Here is a 25,162-nt window from a genome sequence, read left to right as displayed (position 1 = left end):
GGGCAAAAAAAATGGCTGGATTGCCAGGCCTGGAGTATTGCCCAGGGCTCAGTAATGGGGCCAGGACTCATTATTGGGGCCAGCCCTCTTAATTATCTTTATTAAGGAGATCTTTATCAAGGGATCAAGGGCAGCAAAAGTGACTTTATGGATGACACCAAGTTGATTGAGAGTATTGATCTTCTGGAAGGTAGGAGGGCTCTACAGAGGGATCTGGACAGTCTGGAGTGGTGGCCCAAGGCCAGTCATGTGAGGTTCAACAAGGCCAAGGGCTGGGTTCTGCTCGTGGTCGCAACAACTCTATGCAAGGAACCCCGTCCAGAACTCCAGGCTTGGAGATGAGTGACTGGAAAGGTGCCCATTGGAAAAGAAGCTGAGCCCAGATGGCCAAGAAGGTCAATGGCATCCTGGCCTGCAGGACCAGGGCAGGGATTGTCCCCCCCTGTACTCGGCACTGGTGAGGCCACATCTGGAATCCTGTGCCCAGTTCTGGGCTCCTCACTTGAAGAAGGACACTGAGGGGCTGGAGTGTGTCCAGAGAAGGGCAACAGAGCTGGGGAAGGGTCTGGAGCACAACTCAGGTGAGGAGCAGCTGAGGGAGCTGGGGGTGTTTGGCCTGGAGAAAAGGAGGCCCAGGGGAGACCTTGTCACTCTCTCCAACTCCCTGAAGGGAGGCTGCAGCCAGATAGGGTTGGTCTCTTCTGCCAGAAAACAAGTGACAGGGCAAGAGGAAAAGACCTCAGGTTGCACCAGGGCAAGTTTAAGTTGGGTTTTAGGAAAAATTTCATCTCTGAAAGGGTTGTCTTGAATTGGAACTGCCCAAGGAAGTGATGAAGTCACCATCCCTGGAGGAATTTAAAATATGTGTAGATGTGACACTTAGGGATGTGGGTTAGTGGTGAACTTCACAGTGTCAGGTGAGTGGTTGAGCTTCATGATCTTGAAGGTGTTTTCCAACTGATTATATGATTTTGTCAGTGCTAGGATTTCTTGATGGTAAGAAATATGTGGTAACATGTCTTAGACATGGTATTGGCATCTTTGGCCTCCACCGTCCTTTAAAATACCTTTCAATTTTATAAAGTTTTATTGAGGTAATTTCACTAGATCAGACTTGGGAGGTTCAAGGTAGACATGTGTTCTGCTGGCTTAGCACAGAAGCAGGTGCTTATCTCCTTTCAAGAGTTAATCTTTTATCTGCAAACTCCACTGTGCAAATTACTTTCTGACATGAAAACCAGCACTTTGTAGTGACTTAGTGAGAGCAGTAAATGTTGACACATGCTGTGTCCCTGTCTCTGCAGAAAGTCTTATATCTATATTTAATTGTCCCTATTCTTTGTAAGGACTCTATACCTTTATACATCAGATTTTTCTTTCTGGAGATGATCAGTGCATTTTGTTTTAAACATCAAGACACATGATGCAATTGAAAGTTTGTTATAATTGTGGACGTGGATTAAATATCTAACAAAATATTATCTCTTGCTTTTGTTGAAAAGCTTTCCTTCTCTTCTAAAATTGCTGTGAATAATGAAGTATGTGCTGCTATATTTACCTTAGATGTCCAACTGGTTATGATTAGCTGATTATGGTTCACTTGCAAAGTGAAAACTTGCCATGTATGTGAAATGTACTCTTCCTTAATTCAAGATTTCTCTTTTGAACCCCTTTCTTGGAAATATCAACTGCAGATAGAAGCTTACAAGTATCATTGAAGCATACCATAAATCCTTGACTTAATTGATCATATGCTTTCTTCTCCAAAATCAACACATATATTTTTTAAAACATTTTTTTAGGTAATCTAAAACCTGAATCACATCAGCTCTTGGATATATGCAAGCTTTCATTATGATAAAAATTATAAAACATCACATTTTTACAGATGATGCCTTGATTTATATCAGTAAAACACAAGCCTTCAGTTAGTCTATGATGTCCTGCAACACAATTTGTTTTTTTAAATCCTGTTGCCCCTGTGCTGATGCCAGGCAGAAGCACTCAGTTGTGTGGCAGTTCCCATCTGTAGGGAACTGTAACCTCACCCACAGTAATTCAGCTGCTTATGCTAAATCTGGAGACCACTTTGCATATTTTTCATTATTTTGCCCCTCTAAGAAGTCAAAGAATAAGAACTTTGTATGTAATTGTATAAACCCTGAGATCCTTAGTATGTCAGCTTCTCATTGTGCTCTTGCACTTGTCTTTATCTACAGCAGGAATGGATTTGGTTTTTGAAAGAGCCACATGCTTTATGTAAATAACGTATGAAAAATTCTTTTCATATTAACTATTGAATTTTATTTTTCTGACAGAGAATGGGTTTCAGTTATTAACAGATGCAAAAAAAAAAAAGAGATACCCAGATGGGCCTTTTCATCTTCTGCTTCCCTTGCCACAGACTGTACTTTCCATACTTTATTTGGAAGCAAAGAAAAGCAGTTGGCTATGTTCTGTAAACTTACTAAATTAAAGATGATAAATCCTCATATACAAACCAAAAAGACTGCTAAATGTGTGTGATTTAACACTGGCTTTTCATGCTAGAGTAAGTAATGTGTATTTGAAAATATACTGCAAATAGATGGCAAACTGGCTGGAAAGACAAAATGTGTATAGAAACACGTATCTGCATACCTAATTTAAGGCAGCAGAAATAACATGTTAATGCACTGATCAGAACATACCCCCTCAATAAAAATGGGATACTCTGAATTTCAGTTCCCAAGGAACTTTTTGACAGTTTACTGTAATCCTGGTGCTTTAAAGACAGTATAAAAGCTGTCTAGACTTTCTTTGGACTACATAAATATGCTACAGTTCATTAAAATCCCTCCCTAGTTATAGCTTAGAGAGCTGCAGTTATAGCACAGCTTTTTTTTCTGGACTTGCTTACAGTTCCAGGACCTATTTATTTCTGGACTGGCTTCACCCTTAGTAGGATGAGCTGGAACAGCTCTCTGGTTTTTGTATTACAGGGCCAGAATCTGCCTTGCAGTTTTATACAAGAGGATCAGTGGAAACAAGAGCAGTTCAAGCTTAGATCCATTGTCTGTTCAAAGTGAATTCCTTGTAATCCAAATAAGAAAAAACACTATTTACTACAGCTGCACTGCCAAGAGTTTAATGTGATGGTTGAATACGTGCACAGGTGGGCTTATCTATGGTCTGTGTAGCATATAAACATTCATAAAAGGTGGAAATGCAAGTGTTGTGTTTATACAGTGCAGGGAATCCAAGACCCAGTCCAGGGCCCTGTGCTCACTGAACATCTGTAGTCTCTCTCCCTGGATTTGTGGGAGATCCAAGCAGGTGGAATTCATCAGTGTGTAAAAGGAAACTAATCTGAATAGGTGCCATGATTAAAATGCATTTGCAGTGCCAGATTAGCAGAAAAACAGGAAGGCTTTGAGTGGAGTGGGAAAAGCATTGTCCAGTGCTGAATAAAGTGCCAGTTACTCTCCTCCAGGCACACGTGTGTCAGGGCAGTGGGAGAGAGGCAGCCCAGGGGTGGCTGGGGGCTGTGGCAGAGGTGGGCACTGGGGGCTGGGGGCTGGCTGAACTGTGGCTGGGTGGGCACTGGGGGCTGGCTGAACTGTGGCTGGGTGGGCACTGGGGGCTGGCTGAACTGTGGCTGGGTGGACACTGGGGGCTGGCTGAACTGTGGCTGGGTGGGCACTGGGGGCTGGCTGAACTGTGGCTGGGTGGACACTGGGGGCTGGCTGAACTGTGGCTGGGTGGGCACTGGGGGCTGGCTGAACTGTGGCTGGGTGGACACTGGGCCTGGCTGAACTGTGGCTGGGTGGACACTGGGGGCTGGCTGAACTGTGGCTGGGTGGGCACTGGGGGCTGGCTGAACTGTGGCTGGGTGGACACTGGGGGCTGGCTGAACTGTGGCTGGGTGGGCACTGGGGGCTGGCTGAACTGTGGCTGGGTGGACACTGGGCCTGGCTGAACTGTGGCTGGGTGGACACTGGGCATGGCTGAACTGCACAGCCGCCCTGCAGCTCTCAGCAGCGTCGCTGTTTGCCAAGCCCATGGACTCACCGTTGCTTTGTGAAAGCCAAAGTGGACACACACTTCCACTGTTTCTCTGGCAAGAGACCAAAACTATGTTGGCCAAAGGCCCGAGGACAGAGGAGGCTGGCTCAGCAAGCTGTGTGCTATCCATAGAGAGAGAAATTTTTTTAAGGAACTTGTATTTTATGCGGCGATTTGTTTCCTTCCCTTTTAAACACTGGTTCTGCTTTGGAGAGGGGAGGGAGAAAGCAAAATTACATGAAGGGGGAGCCAGACCCTTCCCTGGGCACACTTGGGGTGCAGGTGGAAGCAGCTCCAGCTGTGCTCTCCTTCAGATAACCCCCGAGCCCCTGCCAGCCCCTGCAGCCTGTCAGTGTATGTCTCATCATCCTGCATTTGTTCTTGGCATGATGTTGCTCTTTTGGGGTAATATCCTGCCACTCTAGAGGTCAAAACTGATATGGTCATCTGTGACTGGCTGTATGAAGGCACAGGCTATTGCAGCCAGTAATAGTGAAAGTCTAGAATGATCTCCTGCAACTTCAAACTGCATTTCACATTATTTTAATTGAGGAAACTACCTTGTTAAAAAGATAAAGTGTACTTTTGAATAGACTGGGGCTGCTGCCTTGTGCAAAGACTTGCAAATGTGTTGTGCACTGCTGGAAAGAGATCAGTGCTGCTTTTGTGTTTAAGTGGAGAAAGATATGACATATCCCCACTGAAAAATCCATACTCTCTGCTCGTGTTTATAGCCTCTTCCTCTTAACCCTAGCACAGGCACACTGTCACACAAACAAGCGCACACTTCAATGTGTCCCTCTGCTCTCTTGAGAAAAGCTGCTCATCTGGCTCCTCATTACTTTGATCTCCTTCCCACTGCTCCCTCAACATGGAGCAGCCTTTCCCCTGGCTCCAGCCAGGAGCCTGCTTGGTGGCAGTGCTGTTTGTGGGGACGTGCAGAGCAGCTGGAGTCCCTCACTGGATGTGTCCTGCTGGGGCTGCAGCTCTCAGCTGGGAGAAAGCATTAATCACCACGGTGGAGATGTACACAGATTATCAGCGCTAAAAATCATGGGGAATTGAAGTGGTGGGAGGGATTTGGGGGAAAAGCCAGTTATGAAAATGGCCTGATTTTTCAGGCATGAGTCATACCATTTATTAAAATAGGCTTTTGTACTTTCTAAAGCTCCCTCGGTCCTATGTAATCAGTGTAAAGCTAATATTTCTATCTCTGCTGTGCATCAGCCTCCTTGAAAAAGTGGAAAAGAAAAGGTTGTTTGAGCTCCATGCAGATCCTGGGATTTTATGTCAGAATCAGAAGCTGAAAGAAGATTTGCATGGATGTTACTATTTATATTTTATGTATCTGAACAGAAACTGTGAAGCGGCCAGGAAGTAGAAGCACCAAAGCTGCAACATTAAATGCTCCCAAACAGAGGAAATCCAAAATAAATATTCTGATTTTTCTCATCTTAACAGTCACATAAATGGTGAATGACCAGCTAAAATCCTTGCAAATGAAATTTGCAAACTGTAAGGATGTATGAGACAGTAAACAATTAATTGAACTGAATTAATTAAATTGTCAGTACCTCAAAAGAGATTTTTTTTTTTTTTATAGCTAATAGTATAAGTACAATGCAATGCATCTAGGAAATGAGAATAAAGTCTTCACTTCTTGCTGTGGAGCTGTGCTGTGCAGGGCACAAATTATTCCTGTTTAATGCTATTTGTGCAGTACAGTGCAGTAATAATGACTGGCCTGGGATGTACAAAAAGAACAATACCCAGTAAGAAAAGGAGAGTGAGGCTGTAATTGTGGGCATGCAGTTCTGATATGTGGATTTTTAGGAAAGATAAAGAAGTTCCAAAGAGGACTCCAGAAGGGCTAAAAAAGGTCAGAATTTAGGGGGTGGCATTGATTTAGCTGATCAAAGATATGTTTGAGAGTTGGCTTCGTCTCTTCATAAATTTCTTTGCTAAGATTTTTGACCAGATCATGCATAACTTTCTAATGAAGGCATGACAAAATCCAGGGATTGGCAGCTAAGTTTAAGCAAACTCAGCTTTGAGTTGAAACTTTATTTTCTGTCAGGGCAAGTGACTGAAGACTCGAATAGCTTGTAAAAGGAAGAATAAAGTGGTCAATAAATGCTTTAAAGCATGAGTAGACTAAATTTTTTGTAAGATTAAAAGGTAATTGTTAAATTCTTTTTCTGGGAGAAATTTTGTGGCTTGTGTATGTGGGAGGTTAGACTGGTGGGTTATGACCCTACATCCAAAGTTTGACATTGGTGAGTATATGTTAGTATTGGTGCCTTTCCTTTGAGGACAATAAATGCTCTTGTGTACTTGGATGGTTTTGGAGGTTTCTAGTTGCCATATTTTTACATTGCTCTCTTTGGTGTATTTCTTTCTGTTGCATAAGGTGCACACTGTAACATGAACATGTTGCCACCTGAACAGCCCTGAATTAAACTGGAGCAAGAAACATGAAGCCACCCCACCTTGTTCTTTGCATCACCCTCATAATGTAGGGGTCCTGACACTCATCAGCCATGGCTTGGCTGTTAAAGACAAACTGAAATGGTGCCAGTTTGCTTTTCTGTGCTGCACTATGAAGGGCAGTGAACTAATTCAGGAGTAGTAATGTTAATCCTTTTCTAGAACAGCAACTTTCATGAGAGGTACCTGGAGCAAGAGCCCTGTCAGCTGCCACAAATTTATCTGCTACTGCCTCTGAGTCAACACCCAGAGGTAACAACCTCTAAATTACCTTTAAAGAAACTGCTTCTGGGCAAGTCTGTGCAACCCTCTCACACTGTGCCATTGGTTTGGAAATCAGTCACTCCCACTTTTCTCCTCTGCTTGCAGCACAGTGTGGGCTGCTGAGCACCCGTGACTGCACCTGCACCTCTCACCCAGCAGCTGCCAGTGTGACAAACCCAACCTCTGTGAGTGCTCTGCATCCAGCATTCCCAGAACTCTGATTTGGGCATGTTTCACTTCTCCTGGCCCTTGCTTAAAGCCAGCCACTGCACCTGAGGAGTGCTTTCAGAGGCAGCCAGCACACACATCTCCCTTCCCCTCCTCAACTTCTTCCTTTTGATCCATGGGGTGGAAATTCCTTGTTCCACACCTTTCCATATACACTCATCCTTAGGCAGAGTCACAGCCTGGACATTTAATCACAAATCATTAATAACTCAGATGATTTAACAAAAAAAAAAAAAAAGCCCCATGAGACACAGTAATAATTTTGGTGATTTTATTTGATGATGTATGCACAAGGAGACAGTCTGAGCTATATTGCCCCTATTTATATTTTTAGCTTATTTCTAAATATGTAAAAAATTTCATGATGTTAGAAGCACATGATATGTGAACTATCCTTAGAAATGAGGAGGTTAAAATATGAAAGTCAAGGAGCGTGCCAAATTCTATACTGATGCTACGTGTCCTAACCATTTTAGCTACAAATCCTTTGTTGTGTAAGTCATATGCAAATCTTCTGCAACAGACAGTCACTGGACTTAGCTTTTCCACTTGCACTCATCTATTGTATAAAAATTTACCCTTCTATGGACTGAAATAATTGCAGCATAGATTAATTACTTCAGTGGAAAACCTAAGCCTTGCTAGTTTAATTGTATAAATATTACAATATTTAATTCAAAACAAGGATTGTTATTCTAAAATGTGTTCAGTATCATGGCATAAAAATGTTTACATTATCTAGTTTCATGGTCAGTAATTCTTGAATTTCAGAGTGCTTACAATGTCTGCAGCACGAGTGTGTGTTTATCTCTGATTATCATAATTTCTGAGTACTGTCAGAGCACTTCAGTTAATGATACAAACAACAGAATAATTTTTATTAAAAATGGTGGTGTCATAATATTTAACCTGACTCAGAAACCCTACTTGATATTTCTTACATTGTGAATGGTTTGCCACAGCAGCTCTATTTCCAAGGAAGCATTTGTGGAGTCCTCTTTCATTTAAGATTATGAATTGCAGTAGTGCTGAATAAATAGAGCTTGCCTTTTTAAGACTGAGTTTGTGATGGCCTCAAAAATTTTTTTTGCCTTTAAATTAGGTTATTCTAATAATGTGGTAAGATATTGATAGATATTGCTACTTTTACTTATGTCAATGATCTTAAAATGAAACTGGTAGCTGCAAACACCTACACACTAACTCTGCCTCGGATAGCAAATCCTTTGGGGGATGTAGGCAGATTGCCAGATCTCTCCTCCTCTACTTCCGTTCTTCAAAAATAGTGATTGTTAGTAAGTGCTGTTTAATAGTATTGCATATGATATGTATCCAAAATGGGGAGCACAGCAGCAGTGTGTGCCTGCAATAATTAATGTGTCAGAACACAGTAACAAGGTACTTGTGATGCTAAATTTGACTTAACAAAGTCATTTTGCATCCCTGAGGACCCAACAGATTCAGCATCAAAAGGAAGCAGACAAAAGCCAAGGGATTTTGGAAGAAAAACTCTGAATTCCCAACATTTGTGTCATTTTTTTAGGGAAATAATTTAAAAATCCCAATATTTGAGGGAGAAGAATCCCCAAATTCTAACATTTTGAGGGAATTTGAGGATAAAAATCCCAAACTGAGGGAATTTTTGGGGAGAAAAATCCTAAATTCCTAATTTTTGCTGGATTCTTTGTGAGAAAAATCCCAAATCTCAACATTTGCTGGATTCTCTGGGACAAATTTTCCAAATTCCTGACATTTGGGACATTTCTAGGGACAAAATTCTCAAAAAAATCATCATTTGGAGCATTTTTGATGATAAAAATCCCATCATTTGGGTCATTTTTTCCAGATAAAATTCCCAAAGAAACCACATTTGGGTTGTTCTTGCAGTGTTCCCATGTGGGGCAGATTCCCCGGAATGGAAATATTTTTCTGGAAATTGTTACTATTTCTTGCTGGCATGGCTGAGTGGGTGCAAGAACAGTGCCAGGAGTGCCACGCACACCTTGCCATTGTCATCAGTTTCCCCGAGTAGGTAATCACAAATCCCGATCCCTGATCCTAATCCCTAAACCCAAATCCTGAGCCCAAATCCCAGAGGGAATTCCCAAGTGCTGGGAGTGTCCCACACGCCTCGCCATTGTTGTCAGCTTCCCAGAGATTGGGAATTTACCCAGAGATTGGGTAAATTCCCAATCTCAAATCCTGAAGGAATTCCCAAATCAAAAAATCCCAAATCCAAATTCTGGTCCTGAGCCCAAATCCTGAGCCCAAATCCTGAATCTCAAAGGGAATTCCCGAGCCCACATCCCAAGCCTGAATCCCAAATCCTGATCCCAAAGCCCAAGTCCTGAGCCCAAATCTCAAAGGGAATTCCCAAATCACAGATCCCAAATCAAAAGTCCCAGTCCTGAAGGGAATTCCCGATTCCAAAGCCTGAAGGGAATGCACAAATCCCCAATCTCAAATCCCAAATCCTGAGCCCAGATGCCAAAGGGAATTCCCAAATTTCCATCCCAAATCCCGAGTTTATCTTCCAAAGATCTTTGACAGTGCCAGGCAATCTAAGGGATGTGGCCTGTGTGGCAGCTTGGGCACCAGCATGTGCAGTTCAGAACGTTCTTGTGTGCTGATTATTCCTTGTCCCAAAGGTAGAAGTCCACTTGTAGAGACAGTGGTGTCTCTGCCAGTGACCCAGGCAGGCCAGGGACACGCTTCTTTGCAAGATGGTCTGACCTCATAAGGCAGTTTCTGCATCCACATTAGGGACAGTGCCCTGACTGTCGTCATCCTTATTGTCTGGGTGACTTGATATCCCTGGAGATCACTGGGATGGACTCTTTCCTCTTGGAGCTCACAGACATCAAATGGCTTACTGGCAGTTTATGTGTAAATACAGCCTATTTTGGAAGGTTGTCATGTGTGGTGTAGTTCTGTAGTTCCATGGAGAGCAACCTGATGCATAGGGAGTGTCCAGAAGGGATGAGAGCAAGGAAGACTGTGTTGGAGATGTGAATGAAAGGAAAGCAACCAGCAGTGCTCCAGACTCTGGTTTTTGTTTTTGTGTAGCACCTTGGACTCTGCTGGTTTTTGGACCCTATGTATTGGGCAGAGCAAAGAGCAAGGCAAAAGTTCTGTGTCTGCAGTAGGAAGCCAAGTGACTGAGACAAGTAATCATAGACTTGACTGACCTCAGTGCACTCCTGTGTTGTTCTTTGCACTTTAAATATCTATTGCCCACCAGTTCTTACAATTCAGTATTGCAAGAAATGCAATTTATAAACAAGGAAAATCCAGAATCTGGATTCTTCATTGAAAAGGTCAACTGTGGGAAATTATTTCTGCAAAATGTGATCAGAGAAGCTGGGTAAAAATGGAGAAAAATGCTGCCAAACACTTACTGCAGCTATTTTACATGCAGAGTACTCCAGAGAGATTTCCTGCAATCAAGACCTGCAGGAGTCAAAGCACTTTCAGGACCTGGCACAGAGCTCCATCCAACTGCTGCATTTTTCATCACAATGTTGGTGGCAGTGAAGACGTAGATGTTATAGTGATGTTGCACTCTGAGAGTAGGCTTGGTGTTCCTGCTCTGACACCAGCAGCCTGGGGTTTGCTCTCTGTGTCAACACAGGTTGCAATTAAGATTTTTCTTCATTATGTAAGAAATTACTTTTGGCCAGCTGCCTGTTCCCAAACCTTGTGTATCTGTGCAAAGCGGGGAAGTGGCCTGCAGGAAATGTCTGGGACACAGTGTCTGTGGTGAACAAGACAGAGGAAATACACAGGTCTTGATTCTTTACTGCCCTGTAGCTCTGGACAAGGTAGTTGGACAGAGCTCTGGGGTCTGCCCTAGATTGATGAATTTACATAAAACTTGACATAAATGAATTTACTGATGAATTTACACAAAACTTGTAAGGAGCTGATTCTGTCTATGGGACCAGCAGCAGCAAGGCTTACAGAGGAATCATGCACGGAGATGGGCCATTATGCAACCTGTCACAGAGAGGTAAAGTACTTTTATTTCCACTGGGCAATAGAAAGTGCATGTCATTAATCAAAGTAATGTAAAAGATTCTTCTCAGCATTTGCCACTACAGTTCCTAGTTTGTTATTGCTGCTGTAAAGGGTGTATATTGAAGCCACCTGTGTGAAGCTGGCCACCTTCCTTCCCTTTCTGAGGCTGCACAGGGGAAGAGGAGAGCTCTGAGCATTGCATCCTTACAGCAAGGTCTGTAGTGCACAAGTTGCACATGGGTAGGCTTGGATTTCTTTCTATGCCTACCAGGCATAGACTTTGTATCCATCTCTTTCCCTAGTGTCCAACAAGCACCATTTTATGGACAGCAACTTGCTCTACCAGTGCAGAATGAATTTCCGCCGGCGGCGGCGATTAATGGAGCTCCTCACTGAGAAATCTCGCCTGATGCCAGAGAGCCATGACAGCCCCTTTTGCCTGCGCAAGCAGAACCATGACAACAGGAAACACACCAGTTTTCTCTCAGGTGACTCATTAATTACACTGCTGCCGGTAGAGTGACTCCATGGAGTATTAAAAAATTGGTTTTGGACAAAGGATTTCAGTGTTAAAAAAAAAAGCAGGGCTGAGTATTATATGTCCCTGTTTACAGGGATTGTCCATTCACGCATTTTACCAAACCTACACCTCCCTGGGATGTATCTGTATCAACAGCATTTCAGATGCTGAACAAAATTTGGTGTCCATGTTCAAACTGAACTGATTAAAGTCCCCCAAACTCAAAATAATTTGTCATACATTCTATGGGGAATTTTCAAGAAGATTAAAAGAGAGGGGAAGGGGTCCTGCAGCATTTATGTACAGCAATATTTAGTAAGAACTGAAAGAATGAAAAGGAAAACTGGAAAAATGTAGTTCCCTATATTGGAATGCCTCTTAGAAGACACTGCAATGAGAACAGTTCAGCCATACTGTTAGTTATAGCATTACTCTCATGCAGTGACTTCCAACAATGTAGGACACACTAACCCATTCCCAGTGTTGTCAGTGTAAGCATGGCTTGCTGCTGGCTTTGGTTTTTTAAAGAAACAGGGAAATGGCCTAATAATTGGTACCATCTCCCTTTCTCTCAGTGTTTTCTCTCTGCTTGCAGTGAGTCCCACCAAGGAGATAAAGATCGTGTCGGCAGTGCGGAGGAGCAGCATGAGCAGCTGTGGCAGCAGTGGATACTTCAGCAGCAGCCCCACGCTCAGCAGCAGTCCCCCCGTGCTCTGCAACCCCAAATCTGGTGAGCACCAGCATGGTTTACCATGCACAGCAGGCAGGGTGCGACATCTCTGTGGGGAGAAGGCGACGTGAAGAATGCCTATCGTCACGCCTAAGCATCTGTTTCCAAGAATACAGTAAAAATTCACAGTGCCACAGGTTTTGTAGGCCAGAGGGAACTATTATCATCTTCTAGCCTGAAGTCCTGTTGAACACAAGCCAGATGTCTGCCTCCAGTAATCTCTGTGTCAAGTCTATAATTGTGGTTTGAGCTGCAGTTTATCTCTTAGGACTACATGCAGTCAGAGGCCTAGATTTGCCTCTTCACTGCCAAGCTCTGAACCAATTCAAATCTCCTAGAGACATTCCTTTGGTGCAAGTCAGAGGAGAGTTTAACTATTCAGTGGCTGCTTAAGCTGCTATGGAATAACACCCCTCAGAAAACAGCAGGCTCTAAAAAAAACTGAGACAGCATTGTTTCAGCCTGTCAGAGACAATTTGAACATTTTAATTTGTTTTAAGTCTTACACTCATCTGTTTCAGAAGGTAGAAATAGCATTGAAGCTTATTTTCCTTTTGAAAGGATTTCCTATCCCACGCCGGAAGGTTAAACACACCCATTCTTCCACAGTTCACTTAAAATTGTTTCTTACTGTACATCGGGGAAGGGAAAAACAGACCAAGATAGATATTGTTTCAGCCTCTCTGTTTCCCTCAGAAATAGCCCTGAATATCAAACAGGGTCCCTGCTGCCCTTTTAGCTCCTTATTTTTTCAAATTCACCAACTCCCTGCCAGTGGTGTGGGGAGAGTACTGTACAGCAGGGTAAGGCTTCAGTGGATATGTGTAATCTTTGCTTTCAGAGGGATGCTGGCATTTGAAGTGGTTACAGGAGAGTGCCTCAAGCACGAGGTGAATGCTGTTCAAAACGTTGACCATTTACTCTGGAGATGAGTGAACTAAAGTGCATTTCATTCCTGCTTTGCAGAGTGGCCATCAGAAAGGGAAGGATATTTTCCCTCTCTTTTCTTTTAACACATTTCCTTCCCTCTGCTTAAGCTCTGCTGGGAATTCAGTATGAAGCTCTGAACTAAAATAATTGGAAGAACTCAGTAGGATTATATGCTCAGAAGCCATAACCCCTCCAGCAGACCTGCTGCCCAGCAGAGGAGATGCTGTCAGTTCTAGTGGCCATTGCATCCTCAGAATGTGTTATTGTTGGGTGCTCAGCACCACCTTCCAGTATGCTCACCCCTTCGTGCAGAGGCTTGCCCCTAGATAAAGGGTGCTACAGTATCATGTTTTGGCAGAATATCTCTCAGGTATAATTTACAGAAATGTTCTGGTAGCTTTTGTATGGGGAGCTCTTTGTCCCCAGTACATTAATTACATCCTGGAAAATTTTCTGGGACAGATAAAATAGCATTCATGTTCTATCCATAAATGTGTGTGTTATCTAAAGTATGCCAACTATTCTGTTCATTTATGGTTCTGATTTTATATGAAGTGTTAGCCCATGAGTAGTGAGAACAAGTTTATTTTAATGCAGCTGATTGCACAATACTGGAAGAAAAAGAATAGGCTGATGTTGCTCTTGCATGAATTTTTTAGAAGAAACTTTCCCCTAGGACTAGTTTTCAAACTGTGAATAGCTTTAACAGACTCATATTTGAAAGAAGACAGCAGTGGGTTTATAAACAGACTGATTTTTAAGAATTAGAGTATTACTGGCAATGTAGGGTTATTTCTCCCAGAGCACAAGTACAGATCCACACATCAGCTTGCATAGGTTAACATAACGCTTTCAGATGTGTTACAAGGAATTCTTAATCCTCTGCTCACTATAAGGAGACTTTGTTCACAAATAGCTTCCTGCTAACCAGACCCAGAGCATGTAGCTGAACTACGTGCTGATAAACACAAGGCAGAGGTGTAGTTGTTGTCAGATGAGCTTGCTTGCAGGCAAGCACTTAAAAAATACCCAGGTCATGACTTGACCAATCATGTAGAAAAACAATCATCAAACAAAAAAAAATTCTGGAGGTATAATGAAGAGAGGCACATAAGAGAGCCATACATGGATGATTTATCAGATTCTGACTTGTCAAATGAGCACAATCATTCAGTTTTTTCACATTGACCAGACATGCTCTGTGAAGTACAGCACTGGCTAAATGACAGTTCATCAAAATGCATGGGAAGGTTAAAAAAACCCAAAGATATTGGTTTGTCTGCTAGAATTCTCCCTGCTCCCATGAATGTCATTAAGAAACTCAAGAACATCTTCAAATACCATCTGTGAGAGATTATTTCTCCCACTTGTGACTGTAAAGACAGACACCGTCAAAATTATTTATCACTAAAAGAAAAACAGCCATAATATTAAGGGTGAAACAGGCAAATGGGGGGAAGAGAATATGTCTTTATGTTGTGCTTTGTCTTTGAAGCATTTATGGACAGATAAGAAGTGGTACACGGGATGGTATTGATTTGATCTGGCAGAACTTCAAATTTAATTTGTTTGGAGGAAAATTATGCCATTACATGGGAAGGCAGTGGGGACCTGCAGAAACTTACTGGTGTTTCCTTTCATTTAAAATCCCAGACACCTGTAGGTTACCTTGTCTGTCCCTGGATAAGATGGGAGTAGTAGGTCTGTTGCAGAAGTCTCTTGAGATAATCCTTCACTCAAGCACGATTTTCTTGCTATTCAATTCTGTGATTCAAACCCAACTCAGATGAAATAGCAGAGAGCACCCAACAAGCACACAGTGAGCTGTGAAGGAAAGCTGTTCTGTACCAGGAAGGTGGGTCACTTGTTTCAACACTGGACACAGGAAAAGCCACTTCTGAGTTTTGTGATAGTGTTTAGGGAATTTTGATGGCAGACAACAAAGTCCATTGGCTAAATGCCCCAGTTTTCCAAAGTTCTCAGCATTTATAATCAGTGTTATTCTGTGGGCTTTTCCTTGGTTCTCTTACTGCTTTCAAGCAAGTCTGGAAGAATGGAAAGCATGTATGGGAAGTGGGGCCAAAAAGATGTATCCCAGTAATGTATCTGATTTATCAGGAGAGATTCCAGAGGAGTGTTTTTATTGAATATTCATTTCTGTACCTCCACAGTATTAAAGAGACCTGTGACTGCTGATGAGCTCTTGATGCCTGGAGCCCCATATGTTAGAAAAACTTTTACGGTATGTCTCCAGTGTTTTTCTTTTTTTTCTGCATGTTATATGCATACAGGCAATCCAAACAGACATTTTCTGGTGGGATAATTAGAGCTTATTTGTTTTTGCTGAGATTTATACTTCAAAATCCCAAACTCCATTATCAGTACTTCCACAAATTTCAGGTCTGATTCAGCACTTGCTTATTCTGTCTTTATGCCAGTGTGGTACTTAAAAGGGGTGTAAAATTACATAAAGCCAATACACAAACTCATCTGGGCCTGGTGCTCCTGCTCTGCAGGACTGGATCACCTACCCAAACCGAACTTTTCTAGCAGGGTCTTTCTACATGACGGGACAGAAAATTTGACTAACATACACTTTTGGAGCCCTTCGTTAAAAACATTCTTGAACCTGGTCATTGGGAGCATTGCTTTTACAGTTCCCAAGTTCAACAAAAAAACTTCAGTAAAAGCAAGAGGAATCACTCAGGTAGAGCCTTTCCTATGAGTGACATAGCAGCCTGTACCCTACTATGTGTTGGAAGTACAGAGATGTTGAAATGACGTCTTGGACCATTTAGAAGTTGCCCCCTTGAATTTCATGGAGCTGTTTGAAAGTGATGATGTCCTTTCTTCTTTCCAGATTGTCGGTGATGCCGTGGGCTGGGGCTTTGTGGTGCGGGGCAGCAAACCCTGCCACATCCAGGCTGTGGACCCCAGTGGGCCAGCGGCCGCAGCTGGGATGAAGGTGGGTTCTCAAAATGGGATGATTTCCCAGGGAAATTTGTGCTGCTCAGTGGAGGTCTTGGGCTGGCTGTATTAGGGGAGGGAGAGGTGCTTTTGTTTCCAGTGTTGAGTGCCTTTGTCTCAATTTCAGGCATTTGTGCGCAGTGAGTTCTGTTGTCTTTAAACCCCCTCCTATTTTTTTTTTCTGTCCTTGAGATTCTTGAAGTCTCTTTCACATGAGACTCAATTATCCTTTCCAAGTTGTTCTCTTGAACTTTTCCCTTTTTGAGGTGGGTTTTCATTCATGTGATTGTCTCGTTTTGGTGGTGGTGGTGTTATTTTTTAATGGATTTTTTTTTTATTGCAATGTTTTTTCAACTCTGCACAATTTTAGCTTCCCTCTTTACAATTTACATGACTGCTGTTATGCACCTTCTGGACTTTGCATTTATAGGAACAGGCAAAGTCAGACATACCTAGTAAAAGTAAAGCTAGCATAGCCTATTGTTCAGTGTAAAGCAGTTAAGATTCAAGACAATTTGGAAAGAACAATGGATACTTTCATAAAGAGCTGAAATAGCTTCATAAGTAATTTAAAAATCAATAAATATACATCCCACTTTTAGCTTTTGCACTGCAATGCAGAGCCCATTGACTTACCTGTGGGCTTGGATCACATCCTGCATATATCTGTGAATTAATCTCTGCCTTGTACAAAGAGAAAAATAAAGACATAGTATTATGTTAAGTACAGATAAAAGCAAGAAAATTAAGTTAGCTACTACACCTGCTCCAATGGCCAGAAAGATTAAACTAGCCATTTATGCCATGCTTTATTTTATAGCAGCAACACAGATGAAGGTTTCAGGTGTATTCCACATGTACCCCACTTTGCCATGAATTTTGTCCAGCCTTCTAATTCGTCTCTCATTCCCATCACACTCACCCCAGTTGCCTCTCACCTGTCTATCCACACCCACCAAGCTGGAGGCCACAGATCCAGGGATGCACATCCTGCCCACTGCACAGTGCCAGACCTGCCATGGAACCCTCCTTAGTGAGTGCAGGACAGGGGTTTCTGCTCTCTGGCTGCTGATTCTTTATTTTAATGGAAATTCCAAGAACATACTGTCTTTGAAACTTTTTTTTTAGAACAGGTAGGCAAAACCCCTGGGACAGGGAATGGCAGCTGCAGAGCTTGTTGGTACATGCAGCACCCAGACACATCCTGCTGGGAAAGAAGCTTGAGTTCCGAGGGAGCTGGAAGTTTTTTAATATGTTTTATACAACACAAATATAAAATACAGTTACATTTTTTATATGAAGAGTGTTATTTTCAAATAATGATCCTGCCTAAAATGTAAAGGGTCTAAATTTAAAAATAATTTATTACTTCATGTGTATATTCTAGATCCTAAACTTGGGACCCTAGTATTTTACAGAAGCTTTTCTTCTCTGAATATAGAAACTAACAGTACAGTGGAGCAATTCTGAAACCTGAGTTGTAAAAGTAACACTGTGGTGTCATATGTGTAATCCCATGGGGTTGCAGAGGTCTACCTGAACCATTCAAAACTGAAGAACACCAGCAGTTCACTGTCCTGAGAGGAACATGTCATGTTGTAAAACTGGGATATATTGCCTTGATTTTACACAAGGACAGATCTTATTGTTTTCAAAGCTGTTATCTTTACATGAAATGGTTTTTCAGAGCAGAATTGCACAAAAATATTTATAGCTGTATATGAGATAAGCTCTTCTTTAGACAGAAAAATTGTTGCCCCATTTTTGGAAATGCTGAATACCTTTAGCCTAGTGAAGAGATGGTGTTTTTCTTTGAAATAAGGGCTTTTGTTAGATGTTCCCATAGCAATAAGTATGTAAATCATAGTGCAGTATCTGAAATTTAAAAAAAAAATCTATGTCACTTAATCCATCTGTTTACAGAACTCCTCAATCTGTCAAATTTAAAGAAATCAAATGACAGGCTTTATATGACAGCTCCTTGAAATTAAACATTCCCCTGTGTGGAAGCTGCAGGAAGGGCACTTTGAAAACAGGCTGGGCAAGGTAACTTCTGGTGGGCTGGTGCAAGAGCTTTTGTCTGCAAGAAGAGTGCTACACCAAAGAAGCACTAACAAGGAAAGTTGGCTATGATGAAAAGGGCAAGAATTTGAAGAAGAGCCAAGCCTTGGCGTTGCAGTTTGTAGAAAAGTTCTTGGCAGTAGCAGCAGGAATTTTCCTCCTAAGGAGATGTATCCACTGTAATTGTTTTTTAGAATGTCTTTATTTGTAAAGCTTGTGATTTTGCACTTGTCTGCTTCGGAGAGCACTGTTTTCCTGTCTTTGCATTATGCTGGACATACTATTGAGAGAGGACTGCTGCCTATGATGTCATTGTAGGACCTTGGTTTGTGCATTTAAAATTCTGCCATGTATCACAGAAAGCAGTAAACATTGCAGGCTCAACCTTCCTGCTGGACTTAGAGGTGGCTTGCTTTCAGTTTGAGCTTGTCTGGGCTCTTGGCCTGCTCCAAAGTGCTGTGAGTTGGGAGTCTAAGCAGAAAGCTCAATGAGCTGGGGACAGAGCTCTGGCTGCCCGCAGTGGCTGTGCCTGGGCATGGCACTGGGACACGTGGGCCCTGTCACACACGTGCACCTCAGCGTGGCACCACTTGCCATCTCCTTATGTGTGACATCCTCTTCTGAGGGAATTTTCAGACAATTTATCTCTGGCAAAATCCCTACCAGCATGATCTGCAGAAGATGTGTGAAGGGCTGTAAACTTTAGGATTTGATACCTGTTCTGGGGCTGGTAAATAGGATTACCACTCACAGTCTGAAGTTTCAGGTGTGAAGCTGAGAAAATAATTCAATAAATATCTAGTCAATTAGCTTTATTAAAGTATTTTTGGGCCCGGTTTGCTGAGGTGTGTTTGCCTGTGGCAGTTGTGAGGAGAGTGGTTGCTGCAAGTGCATTAACAAGTGGGAGCTGGAGGCAACAAAAGGCTATGAAAGGAGTCAGTGTTGTGGTGCGTTCTTCTAAGTTATTTGCAGCTCTGCTTAGCTGTTTGCTGTCATCAGCAGTGCAGACAGGAACAGCAGGATTTTGAAGTTCCCAGGTTGCTTTAATATTAATTATTGACTGGCTGAAAAATCTGGTTCTCTGCAGATTACACTGCTAAATGTTGTCAGCTATTGTCAGTAAAACTGTTTTTCTCTTTTTTTAGTGATTTATTCTGTAAGTTCATTTCTGTTTTTAAGGTGCAAGTATTATTTGAAAAGTTACAACTTGACTTCAAACTAGTGACTTAAATTATGCATCACATTGCTATTTAGTATGACATAACTGCAAGAGAGTGTGATGGAACAAGCAGACCTAGCTAAGTATGAGGCTTGTGAGAGAGACAAATTAATCACTCATTTTGCTGATCATCTGTTCTTACCACTGGCTGGAGAAATCAGTGCCCTACTCAAACTGTTAATAGAAAGCTATCTGATGCCTTAAAACTGATTCTTAGCAAATTACTATTTTTAGCTGTGACACCTAAGGTCGTCAAATCATACAAATTGCCAGTGGCTGCTTAAGGTTTTCAAGCCTAGTTCTTCATTTCAGCAGCAGGGAGTCAGCAGCAGGGAGTTTGAAGGACCACATGTTGCCGCTGGTACCAACACCTTTTGTTTGGAACTCAGCTTGGGAACTGTAATGTGCAGCCAGGACCCTTTCAGCATGGTTCTGCTCTCCTGATCTCTAAAAGCTGGCACAGGGGGGAGATCAGCTTTATAAATTTTCTGCCTGTGCATTTGTTGTCTTCATTCACAAATTATTATTTCAGGTCCAGTTTCTCAAATGATTTCACTAGCAGAATAAGAACCAACTCTCAAGTATAATTGAATTGCCACTGTGTCAAGAAGCCAATGGATGTCACTTCATCAGGGTTATCAAGCCCATTTCATGCAGTCAAAGGACATCTGTACTATCTGATTGCTCCAAAGGATTCAAGTACTGCCACAAGAACAGCATATTACAGACTTGTAACATGGAAGACTAAAAGGCACACATTATAAGTGTCCAGCAGGGTGAAAACTAGCCCAAAACCATGTGATGTCAGAGGACTTGCCAATGCCTTATATTCCTGCAATTGGAAGAAATTTGAACAGTGAGATTCTCATGAAGTTGAATGTACCTCAAACTACAGAGAAACACAAAACCCATTAGATGGTCCTTGCCAACCTGACCACAAACATGAGGATTGCATAACTGTTTGGCAAGCAAGATAAATCAGTCTAAAAATCCTAAAAACACCCCTTCCCCCAGGAAAAAAGTATCCAAAGTCCAATTTCCAGCTTTTACAGGATAGTGGGAAAGAGAGAAGTGTGGATATTGTAGGTGAGAAACCTCTTTGTAACTCCTAAAGGCACCCTAGAGGGAGCTTGAAAACTGGGATTTATATTTTATCAATAAGGCATAAGGTACATGCCTCCATTTAACCCTCTCTGTGAAGTTTTGGAAGGAGAAGATACCTCAGTGTTTGATGCTGGGCCTCTGGCCCTTCAAAGCACTCCAGGGATGCTTCAGTGCTAATTGAAGCTATCTGAAGGGTACTTTCATTTTTTTGTGGAATTGAGCTTTAAATGAGGAGATGGGATAGGCTTGGATAAATATTTATGCTGTGCATTAGCATATGGTGTTGAAGCAGATGCAATTCAGTCTTAGAATTCTTATCTTATACCAACATGTTACTGATTGTAGAAAGGCATAAATTACACAAGTTGCCATCTGTTTTCAATTACAGCATGAAAACACTGAGGCAGGTTGGGATTTTCCTTTAGCTGTGTTATCAGCTTGCTGCTGAATTCAATAATTACATTAGAGTGAGTTGAGAATGGATGTAGTATTTGGTAATGTGAACACTCAGAAAAAGTTGCTGACAAACTGCTTTCATAGCTTGTCCATAAATAGAGAAGCAGCAGAGCTAAACATGCACTAGCACTACCCACAATGAATGCCACTGCTGTAGGGCTTGAATATAAATGTATATATAAGTTTCAAACACATCTCTGTAAGTGCTTCATTTTCTGATATATAAACTATATGACTGATAACTGATATATTATAAACTATAATATAAAGGTCATTCTTCTCCACAGAATTGTGGAAGCTGTATTTAAGCATCTATGACCTCAGAAAAATATAATTTTAAGAAAATTTGATTTACCACAAAATCAGTCCGGTTGTGCAAAACCAAAGAAAATTCAAAGTTATTTTGACTCTGTCTTTCACTTTATGCAGCAGTAACCAGGACCTCCGATTTTATCTGCTATTATCCATCACAGAGATTGGAGAGTAAACCGAGTCGGGTAGCATTAGCCTCAAACATCATTGAGATCATGCTTGAGAAGAGTGGTTGTTACATTACAGTATCAAAGAATGGGTCATGTTGGAAGGGACCACAGTGGGTCACCTGGTGTAATCTCCCATCTCAAGCAGGGTCATCCTAGAGCACACTGCAGAGGACTGGTCCCATCCAGTAAAGGGGATTCCACAGTCTCCCTGGTCAGTCTGTTCCAGTGCATGATCACTACACAGTAAAGTCTGGAAAGACTTTGTGTCCAAGTGGACTTTCTTGTGCTTCAGTTTTCCTTCCTTGTGTCCAAGTGGACTTTCTTGTGCTTCAGTTTTCCTTCCTTGTGTTGTGCTTCAGTTTTCCTTCCTTGTGTTCAAGTAGGCCTTTTTCTGCTTCAGTTTTTGCCTCTTGTCCTATTGCTTGGAGCCACTCCTGAGAGCCTGGCCCATCCTCTTGGTACCCACCTTTTAGCTAGACATTAATGAGTTTCATCAGTTATCTCTTCTTGAGGCTCAGCTCAGCTCCCTCAACCTTTCATTGCAAGAGGCATTCTCCAGACCCTTGACTGACTTTGTAGCCCTCTGCTGGACCCACTCCATTTTTTCCATGTCTGTCTTGTACTGAGGAGCCCAGAACTGTACACAGCACTCCAGATGTGCCTCACTAGGGCAGAGTAAAGAGGCAGGACGACCTCCCTTGACCTGCTGCCAACGCTTTTCCTAATGCAGCCCAGGATACCACTGGCCTTCTTGGCCACAAGGACACGCTGCTGGCTCATGGACAGTTTGCTGTCCACCAGGGCCCCCGAGTCCTTCCCTGCAGAACTGCTTCCCAGCAGGTTGGCCCCCACCCTGTACTGCCTGGGGTTGTTCCTCCTCAAGTGCAGGACCAGGACATTAGGACATATTAAAAGCATAGCAATGGTGAACATAATGTCGAACACTTTGATTAACAGTTTGGATAGCTTTTTCATTATTATTTATTTAATCCTTAGTGGAAATATTTCTAAAAGACCCTAAAGAAAAAATCAGTAAGGCTGTGCTAGTCAGTAGCATAATGATTCAACAGAAGTTGGAAGAGGTCACATATTTGTGAATGTGAAAATAATAAGCTCTGCCATCAAAAATGACTTTTTGACTGGTTGTGCTTGACAACTTTTTAACATGTATAGCACTCAGCGTACTTTCCTGATCAGTGAATGAATCTGTGCCTGGGTGTTCCTGTTCTGTGTATGCTTTCTCCTTTTAGTCTGTGGTCATCATTTGCTAATGTAGTTTGCTGATGAACTGTATTGATGCCTCCCTAACTGTCCCAAGGTTTCCACTTTCCCTGTGTGTATTTAATTAAACTCAATGTGTAGTTCCCACATTTTTAGAGTGAATCTTTTTACCAGTTCTACATAGGTTGGACCTATCCTAGAACCATGTTGCTCTTACTGTACTGGGATTAATGCCATGAAAATTATCACAGTAATATAGTTCTGTGAGGACTTGGCAGAAAACTGCATTGCACATCCTCTTGTCTGGGAGTTCTGTGAATTCAGCCCTCTCACCAAAGTAGAGGTTTCTCTAACTGAAGAAGAAGGTGGTTTTGAAAGCTGCATTGTGAGTCACTGCCAGAACTTTGTTTACTTGCCAGAAGGAGACAAGGCTTGGCAAATTTCTCCTTTGCTTTCATTGCAGGCTACTAAAAGTGCAATGAAGTGCAACAACAGAGTCTTTATGTCCTTGACCATCCTTTGCATTAGCACAGTGTCTTTAGGTTGATTGAAATAATGGAAGCTTTTTCCTCAGTATTGGGAATCCCAGTGCAGGATTAGATCTCTCTCTTCTGCCCCTTCACTGCACCAGCTACTCTGTCCATTTTATTCCTTCTCTGTGTTGGAAGCCCTGTCATTGTTGAACTCTGTGTCGGGAGACTCTTGGGGACACTGTTCCACTGGTGAACCTGCCCCATGGTGGCCACAAGGAAGCCACAGTTTGGATTTGGATTCTCTTTTCCTGTCACAAACCCTCTGTGCAATACTGACCATTTCCCACCAGAATTTTTGTAAAGTGGTTTGGGTTTAAATAGAGATGGAAAATTTCAGAAAATCTGACATATTCTCAAAAATAACCAAAACATTTGATGAGTAGATCTGTTTTGGCACCTGTACAGATAATTTTGCTAAAGTTTCTTTGTTTCCTTATGGGGAGTGTGGTTCACAGCATAAGATCCAGGTTTTCCAGTCTCAGAGCAGAGATTTTACAGACTGGGCCCAGTGACTCCCATGCAGCAAAGTTACAGCTCCCCAGGTTTCAAACATCAGTTTGTACAGCTCTCATCTTTCTAAGCCATCCTTCTCCCTCTCCTGAAATTTGTGTTTGTGTTGACTCCAGATATTTTCTTTGTGACATCCCACCCTGCCACCCCTGCCTAGGTTGTAACTACTCTGCAGACACTTTCTATTTCCAATGTTCCCACATTCCAGTCTCTGCTGATCTTTACAAAAATTCTCCTGTTTTGCTCCATTTTTCAGTAATAAATCAGTAGGCTCTTCATTGTGAAATTTTTGTTCTTTTAAAGCCATAATAAAGCTCCTGTTATCTTCTGACATGTCAGAATTTCATCCTACATTCCTACTTTTTTTGGTGGATCTCCATTTTTTTCTGCTTGTTTCCTTGGTTTGCCTTGATTCTTTGTCCACAGAGTTGTATAAGTTTGTTTTGAAGAAATCTCTTCTGAGGCTGCAGAACTTCTGAAGCAGTTTTGGAAGGTTAAGTGAACCCCACCCTTGTGCACAAGCCCCAGAATGCACAGCCAGCACCAGCTGTGTCTGGGACTGTGCTTGCTTCAGTGGATCATGAGCCTCTGTTCTTCTGAGCCAGTGGATATAAAACTGACTAAAAAATCAGCCACCTTTATCTTGTGCTAGAGACCAGGTGCTTGCTGTGACTATCTGGAACTCCTCTATGATGAAGAAATCAAAACGTGGCGTGTGAAAAGTCACACACTGAGGTATGAGGGGAAAGACCCCCCACCAAGCAGTCGGGAACATTGACGCAAACATCACGCCAGCAGGATGTGAGCTGCAAACTGCACACACAAAAGAAAACAGAGAAAAATTCTTTTCATGATTGTCAGACCTGATTTTGAACAACAGGATCCATGTTGATCACTATAGAGAAAGGAATTAAGACAGTGGGAATTTCCAGGTGAAATATAAAAATAGTGAGTTCAACTTTTTGAGTCTAAATTTCTCCTTTAACATCTTCCCCCCTGCCAAACTTACAGGACACAGGTTTAATAAGGTTTTACTTGCTTATCCCAGACCCAAATTTTGGCCTGCATAGAAGTATTAGGTTTCCAATGCCTCTGTGTGATTTTTCCTAAAGACTCTTTTAACAGAGAGAGTTTACTGGGCAATAAAATAACTTTTTTTCTCTTTACAACAACTGAAACCTTAAATGAGTACAGCAAGTTTCATAATATCTCAGAGCTCTGTTTTCCACATTCACAGTGGTGTGGTTGACTTTAGAATTGAACTTGTTTGTAGGCCTGTCACCTAAAATGGTCTTGGGCAACAAGTGACCCACTGTACTTGTGTCTGTATGTTGGCATATTCTCATCAACAGGAAATATAAATACAAAAAAAAACCCAAATCTGCAGCT

The 25,162-nt window shown here is 42.1% G+C and overlaps 1 protein-coding gene across 2 annotated transcripts in view; it reads left to right on the top strand.

Moving 5' to 3' along the window:
* Positions 1–25,162, top strand: part of DEPTOR (DEP domain containing MTOR interacting protein) — a 78,135-nt gene that overhangs the window by 39,228 nt on the left and 13,745 nt on the right. Inside the window, exons 5-9 of one of the 2 annotated variants that reach the window (XM_058810187.1) lie at positions 11,343–11,528; positions 12,156–12,290; positions 15,392–15,462; positions 16,081–16,185; positions 20,000–20,522. In XM_058810187.1, coding sequence (XP_058666170.1) covers positions 11,343–11,528; positions 12,156–12,290; positions 15,392–15,462; positions 16,081–16,185; positions 20,000–20,017 — 515 coding nt within the window. In that variant the 3' untranslated portion in view covers positions 20,018–20,522. Of the gene's footprint in view, positions 1–11,342; positions 11,529–12,155; positions 12,291–15,391; positions 15,463–16,080; positions 16,186–19,999; positions 20,523–25,162 lie in introns of those variants that run through there. The other variant, XM_058810177.1, reaches the window with a different exon arrangement.

The sequence above is a fragment of the Ammospiza caudacuta genome, chromosome 1, assembly GCF_027887145.1.
Source record: "Ammospiza caudacuta isolate bAmmCau1 chromosome 1, bAmmCau1.pri, whole genome shotgun sequence".
Classification (NCBI taxonomy): Eukaryota; Metazoa; Chordata; class Aves; order Passeriformes; family Passerellidae; genus Ammospiza; species Ammospiza caudacuta.
The sequence above is the reverse complement of the archived record's forward strand: the minus strand, read 5'-3'. Positions and strand labels throughout refer to the sequence as shown.